Source organism: Monomorium pharaonis, chromosome 1 (assembly GCF_013373865.1).
Source record: "Monomorium pharaonis isolate MP-MQ-018 chromosome 1, ASM1337386v2, whole genome shotgun sequence".
In the NCBI taxonomy this organism is placed as follows: domain Eukaryota; kingdom Metazoa; phylum Arthropoda; class Insecta; order Hymenoptera; family Formicidae; genus Monomorium; species Monomorium pharaonis.
In genome coordinates, this window is record NC_050467.1 from 33,363,946 (window position 1) to 33,371,633 (window position 7,688).

The 7,688-nt window shown below is 51.0% G+C and overlaps 1 protein-coding gene across 1 annotated transcript; it reads right to left on the reverse strand.

Annotated features, from left to right (window-relative positions):
- Positions 1-395: 395 nt before the first annotated feature.
- LOC118647163 lies at positions 396-1,202 on the reverse strand. Its single transcript, XM_036291456.1, has one exon. It carries the CDS (start codon positions 1,200-1,202, stop codon positions 396-398), a length of 807 nt encoding a protein of 268 aa, XP_036147349.1.
- Between the last annotated feature and the right edge of the window lie 6,486 nt (positions 1,203-7,688).

Genomic DNA, 7,688 nt, shown 5'->3' on the forward strand with positions numbered 1-7,688 from the left:
CTCGTACTTCCGTGTGGTTCCGTTTGCCTTGATTCCCGTTTTCGCGTCTATAAGTTGTCCGCTTTTTACGTCCGGGAGGAGGTGGTAGTGGGCCAGGAAGTCGGAACCGATGATAGGTGTGGTTACGTCTGCTACCATGAATCGCCATGTGAAGTCTCGTCGCAGTCCCAAGTTCGGCTGGATTGTGAGATCTCCGTATGTCGATATTGGGGATCCATTAGCCGCATATAATTCCCGGGAATCGGTCAAACGTCGTCCTCTGGTCATCGTGCGTGGATAGACACTGACATCTGAACCGGTGTCGATGAGGTACTGTAACTTAGTGTCGCGATCGGTGACGAATAGGCGGCGTGGTTGCGGGCTGGGGCCGTAGGCCGATACTATCGGCTGCCCACTTAGTTTTCCTCTTCTTGCTTCTTAAATTCGCACGGTGCTGTGCATTTCTTGGCCTTCCCTTTGAAACGCCTGTGGTAGTAGCAGATGTTGTCCTCTTGTTTCTTTCGGTTGCGACTCTGTGACCTCTCACGCTGCCTAGTTTTATTGGCACTGCGTGAAAAACGATCGTTCAGGCTGGCCACTTGCTGGGCCAGTTCTTTTATCTGCTGCTCTATCGTAGACGGTGTGGCGGTGGCAGGCTGTAGACTCGCGACTGCTCCTGATCTTCCCGTGATCTCGAAGACTCGGTCGGCTTGTGCTGCGACTTCCTCCAGGTTGTCGGCTGTGCGAGTTGCCAGGATGGCCTGTAGCTGCGCGGGAAGTCTACCCATCCACAGTGTCCGTAGGAGTTGCTCAGGTATGGCGTTTTTGGCAAGTGACTGTAGGTGCCGTAGGAACTGCGACGGCTTTCTGTCCCCTATCTCCTCGTGCTCCAGGAGTTGGCGGATCTGCTGCTCTTGTGAGATGGATAGGCGCTGGATTAACGCCCTCTTCACGCTCTCGTATTTGTGGTCCGCCGGCGGTCGAGTAATGAGGTCCCGGATTTCTTTGGCGTGTCGTGTTTCTATGTGCGACACGACGTAGGCGTAGCGGGTGGCATCCTGCGTAATTCCACTCAATGTGAATTGGCTCTCGATTTGCGCGAACCAGAGTTCCGGCTCGTCGGCCCAGAAAGGTGGCATCTTCAATGCCACTCGGTGGACATTTGCGCGCTCGACTTCGGGGGCTGCCATCTCGATTACGGTGTCGTCCAGTGAATCCGGCATGGTGGATATCCTCACAGATCACGTCGGGGTCACCAATTTGTGTGGGGGACGTGGTTAGGTTTGGTTCAATCAGAAGGCCCCCCTTTTTACAAACAATAAAACGTGTCGGATATATTTAATCTTTGGTTGTACACTTGTTATTGCGTAAGTGTGTATTAGATCTCTTGAGGTAGCCGGAAGCTGGTGAGTACTGGACTTGGTGGGAGTAGGCGTCGCTCGGAGTAGCTTCTCGGTGGGTGTGACTTCCTCAGCAATCTTAGCCTCGGAAGAGGGTCCGTATAGGATGTGGAAGGATTAGGCGGCACCCGAAGGTGCCCGGAGGAAACTAAGTGGCTCCTACTCGCTGTCGCTGCCGAAGAGCTCCCTGAACACGGCTCGCTTCTTTTCTAGGAGAGCCCGGGGAATATGCTTCCCAGGTGTTCGCGGGAGCGCCCGTGGAGTCGTAGGTGCTTCTGGTGATGCTGGCGAAGCGGTGACAAACTCGTCGGAGGGGGCCTGCGTGCCCCTGGTGGTTCGGTCTGAGAGGGCCGGTTGCAGTTTGTGTGGACCGGCCAATAGAAACCGCAGGACCCGTTGTTGTGGTCTGCGAAGCTCGGGTGATTTTCCCTCGACTGGCGGTCTGCGTCGCCCTGTGGACCGGAGGATGGCGTGGAAGACCTCGGGGCTGAAGACGCGGATCCCGGGGCTTCTCCGGGGAGAAAGCAATCCGGATGAGTCGCCACGGGACGCTGCTCTTCGTAATTGGCGACTCCTGGGCTCCCAGCGGCTTCGCAGGGCTCCTGATGTCCGGCCTCACCGGATTGGCCCTAGGACCACGGTGGCCGAGTTGGCGGCAGCGGGGCAGTTTGGTTATATCTCCCGGAGGAGTTCCTAATCGTACCAGAGAGCTCGCCCGTGCCGAATATCAGAATCACCGGGGCCCGTTGGTACTTTCTCCAAAAATTACTTGCAAGCGTAGTATAGGCCCTCTTGAGCTCTCTATACGTGAAGCTTGGCTTGATTCCACGCCGTGGGTGGTCTGCTTATGTAAACCTGATGTTACATTTCTTCTTGTGAGTTGAGGCGCCGCGCTTTCGCCTAGTGGCGGCCGCGCGCACTACTCGCGGTCGCCGGGGCCGCTGACCCGGCCGTGGACGCTGCGTGCGCGCGCGCGCGCGTCGCGCTGTGGCGTGCCGCCACAGTTAACATACCTGGCGCCCAACTAAGTATTGCATCGAGAAATTCCACGAAGACAGTCGCCCCGACACCCGGGCGGCTCAGGGCCGCGACCAGGGACGGAGGCGAAGTTGGCCGTCGCTCGCGAGCACGGTTACAATATATATATATATATATATATATATATATATATATCTATATATATATCTATATATATATATATATACATGTATAAAATTAAACAAAACATATTGTGTCTTTTAATTTTTTAAATTTAAATTTTATTTTTATTAATATTTTTTAGACGTTAACAATGGTGTTTTTCGTCAACTGAAAGAAGAAATACCTCATTTGTTATTGATTCGATGTGGGTGTCATTCTATTCAGCTAGCTATTTCAAATGCAGTGGCAGATATATATCAACCATCGACTTAAGTCAGGCATACTTTCAGATACCGCTAGCAAAAGAGAATCGTGAGATTACCGCCTTTAGTGTTCTCGGAAAGGGGTTGTATCATTTTACCCACATGCCGTACGGACTTACGGGGGCCCCGGCAACCTTCCAAAGATTACTCGATTGCCTAATCGGTCCGGAGATGGAGCCTTTTGCGTTCGCGTATTTAGACGACATCGTGATAGTCACCCCGACGTTCGACGAGCACGTAACTTGGTTGCGGCGGGTTTTAGAGAAGATCAAATCCGCAGGGTTAACGGTCAACCATGATAAATGCGAATTTTGCAGATCGCAGGTGAGGTACCTCGGATTTATTGTGCAGCAGGAAGGTTTAACGTAGATCCCGCAAAGACGCGCCCTATTCTAGTATACTCGGAACCGCGTAACATAAAACAATTGCGGAGATTCTTGGGTATGTCTTCTTGGTACCGTAAATTTATACCGCCATTCGCGACACTCAGTCAGCCCCTGACCAGTCAGCCCCTGACCAGTCAGCCCCTGCCTTTTGAAGAAAGGCAGGCGCTGGGAGGGGGGGGGAGATTGAGGATCGCGCGTTCGAACAAATTCGCGAAAATTTAGTGAGGACACCGACACTCGCATATTCGAATTTTAAGTTACCGTTTATGCTACAGACCGACGCGAGTTCAGTTGGTTTAAAAGCCGTATTGACATAGAAAATCGAAGGTACCGAGCGAGTTATCACGTTTGCTAGTCGCGTATTATCTGATCCCGAAAAGAAATATTCAGTTACAAGTTACCGAACAGGAATGTTTGGCCGTGGTATGGGCAATACAGAAGTTTAGACCTTACTTAGAATAGAAGGATATAAGTTTACCGTTGTTACCGATCACAGCAGTTTGCGATGGTTACATAACCTTAAAAACCCTACGGGCAGATTAGCGAGATGGGCTCTCGAGCTATTGGAGTATGATTACGTGGTAGAACACCGTAAGGGCGTACTTCATCATGTGCCCGACGCGTTGTCACGCATGTTCGAGGGCGAGAACGAGATCGTTATGAGCGCGCTGATATAGTGGATTGCGAAGACACGCGTGACGAGTGGTACCGAAAAAGATTTAAAGAAGTTGTTACCGACCCCAAGCGATACGGGCATTGGAAAGTTGTGGATAAACAATTATATATTTTCTGAGGACACGATCGGTGATTTCCGATATCGTGGAGGATCTTGACCGATGGGAATTAGTGTTACCGCGAGAATCCCGCGTCGAGGCATTGCGCGAATCGCACGACGCCCCACAGGCAGGACACTTAGGAGTCGAGAAAGGCGTCTCGCCGTATCTTATTTTTGGCCTAACATGTTTCACGACGTCACCAAATATATTCGGGCGTGTGACATATGCCAACGCACTAAAGTCGAACAGGCTAGCCCTACCGGATTAATGGGACGTAAAGTAGTGGAAGGGCCGTGGGTCGTAGTGGCCGCAGATATCGTAGGACCGTTACCGCGAAGTAAGGCTGGTTTCTAATATCTGCTAGTTATTCAGGATCTGTTCACCAAATGGGTAGAATGTAAAGCATTGAGAGCAGCTACCGGCCCGAAAATCAGGAGAGCCCTCGAAGAGCTTGTAATATTGCAATGGGGAACTCCGAAAGTCTTGTTAACGGACAACGGTACCGAATTCGTAAACAGAATTATGAAAGATTTTGCCGAGGAAAATCGAATTACGCACACGACGGTACCGCCGTACCATCCACAAGCGAATCCGGTGGAATGAGTAAATCGCATTTGGAAAACGATGATAGTTGCTTTTATCGAAAAGGATCATCGGGAGTAGGATATGCATTTAGCTGATCTTCGTTTTGCGTATAATACCGCCTTTCACTCGTGCTTGGGAACTTCCCCAGCGTTTCTGAATCTGGGACGCGAACTGTTACCGAAAGAATTATTGCGCGATCGAGATAAAGATGCTACCGAAGTCGTTCCGTGTGATACCGCCGATTGGTCGCGAAGAATGAAGAAGTTGCGTTAGGCAATGAGTTACCGATAATTTGGACCAGGCGAATCAGAGACAGGCACAAAGATATAATTTGCGTAGGCGATCTCGCGTATTTAGAGTCGGCGATTTGGTTCTGAAACGACAACATGTATTGTCGTCGGCCGCGCAGAATATTGCGGCGAAGCTGGCACCGAAATTCCAGGGACCTATGCGACGAGTGATTTCTCCGTTAATTTACGAGTGGGAGAACCTGGAGGGATCGGCCGTCGGAAAAATCCATATTCAAAATCTTAAGTCTTACGTAGTCCCGATTTCCAAATGAATAGAAGTTCCCGTATTAAGTTACCGCCGGCATGATAAACGCCGATACGAGGCGCCTGTGGCTCTACGCCCGCCACCTAGCCGTGTGGCAGTTCGTCCGCCAGAACGACGAGGGTTTCTGGACCGATTTGGAGGACACGGCGAAGCTAGTGCGGGACGCGCAGTGGATAAGGGGGCAGTGGTGAGGGGTTTTCCCGAGGTGGAAGACAAGGTCTCAGAGGCTCGACCCGAGACCTCGCACCGGGGGACCCAGGTACCGGATACCTAGCGACGATCTGTGACTACCCAGACCCCGAATATACCCGAGAGATACTGTCCCGCTCCCGCAGAGGCCAGCCCACCGCCTCCAAAAGCGAAGAGAAACCGCCAGGTCCCCGGATGCTGGAACTGTGATTCCGGAGGCCACCGCTACACGGAGTGCCGTCTCGCCCGCAAGCAATCATTTTGCTTCAGTTGCGGGGAGCCGGACATCACGGTGCGGACGTGCCACAAATGCGGCCCCGTTTATAAGGGTACCCGTCCCTACACCGGGCCCTGAGGACCTCGAGAAATAAAGGGGGGGGCGGGCCGAGTCGCCCTCGAGTTTTTTTCTTTCTTTTCCGCTTCCCTTTTTTTTCTCATTCGGATACCTGTTTCCGTAAGTCGTACGTCAGGCTGTGTCATTCGTTTCTTTTAATTTTGTTGTTCTTGCTGTGTTACCGTACTATGTTCAAGTAGCCTGTTACCGTTTTTTTTTTGTATGACCCTGTGCGGGAAGTAAAGACCTTATATTTTGCACATAGATGGGGGCAACCCCGGTTTTGTCTTTCACTATTTTCCCTCTCCTTTAACCTCCTCGAGACGATTAGCGACGCATTTGCGAAATTTAAAGAAGTGACACTGTCGGATCTGGGCAGAAATCTGAGTGGTTTGACTAATAGCGAGAATTTTCTTTTTGTGTTGTTGTTTTAATTGTAGTGCTGTCTAACGAGATAAGGTCTCCTGTGCCCGGAGGCACATGAGATGCCAGAGTGGTGGTCAGCCTTGGTCGCCGGAGTTCAAAACCTCTTCGGTCCTCCCCAGGGAAGGGGGAGTTGTGACGTGGCGCGTCCGGCCGCGCTCGTCACAAGAGCGCAAGTCCGACCGAGGGGGTCGGTCTGGGGTTCCTCCTCGCCGAGCCAAGGGGGGTACGATTTTGTTTTACGTTTTTTTTTCTAGCTTCCGTATTACCGTTATTAGATTATTTAGAGTTAAGGCGCCGAGTGAGGGCTCATTTTTAATTGTACCAAGAACGGAGAAGGAGCAGCCGTCGGGGGAATAGTATCGCAAGCAGTCGACAGTGGGCGAGGTGCCTCGCCAGGAGTTTCCCTGCCGAGCCGTGCGTCGGACCCCGCTGCTTGTTACCGCCCTGAGCCGCAAGGATACCGCATGGCGACAAAACGATTCTTGGGAGGAATCACGCCGAGGGCACGCCACTGGGCTGCAGACCGGGGGAGCGACCGTCACAATCTCAACCGCCCGCCACCCAGATCGGTTCGGTCACGGCCTGGCCAGCCGGACCAGCCAAAAACGGCAAAGCCAGAACGATCTCATCGGCGGAAGTCGTCACGCACGGATCACGAGGCATTTCGAGGGGTGATGCGGCGCAACAGTGGATCGAGGATCCTATGAGGCGTGCGGATCGAACGAAAATCGAAGCACGCGCATGCGCGGTGGCTCAAGCCGGCCGGCGCGGGACCGGGGTTCGGCAAGCCGTGCTGGCTTACGCTTCGACGAGGACGAGCCCCAAGTTACCGCCTTGAGGAGATAGCTACCGACTTCGGGGACCAGGATACCGTTTTTGTAAGGCCATCACTCGGCAGCCACCGATATACGTAAGGTTCGGATAAGGCGGTCGATCCAGCTCAACGAAGTTAGCCCCCCCACTTTGACTTTTCTTAATTTTTTTTTTACCAATCGTTTGGTGGTCGTTTGGTAGTGTTTGGTACCGTATTCCAAACGTTTGGTGGTTCCTCGTTTTTTCAGGAAATCAAAAACAAATTTTAATTTTTCTGTTAGCCCCCCCACTTTGACTTTTCTTAATTTTTTTTTTACCAATCGTTTGGTGGTCGTTTGGTAGTGTTTGGTACCGTATTCCAAACGTTTGGTGGTTCCTCGTTTTTGCAGGAAATCAAAAACAAATTTTAATTCTTCTGTTAGCCCCCCCACTTTGACTTTTCTTAATTTTTTTTTACCAATCAATTGGTCGTCGCTTGGTGATGTTTGGTACCGTATTCAAAACGTTTGGTGGTTCCTCGTTTTTTCAGAAAATCCAAAATACATTTTATGCGACTGACCAATCAGGAAGCTCGTTTAAAGGCAAACATTGGGTCTGTTCACATTGCTTCCAACGCCCGGATACATATTTATCTCGTTTCAAGTACAAACATTTTTGAGGATTTCAAACAACGCGAACAAACCTATTAATTACTATCATAACATTAATTACTATCTCAACATTGCGTTAAATAACATCAACACCCGATTCGGGCGCGTTGTCCTAAAGGCCATCACACATAAAATTCCGGACAACACAATACTCGATTAGGATTGGTCCATTTTTTTACAATGTAAATACAC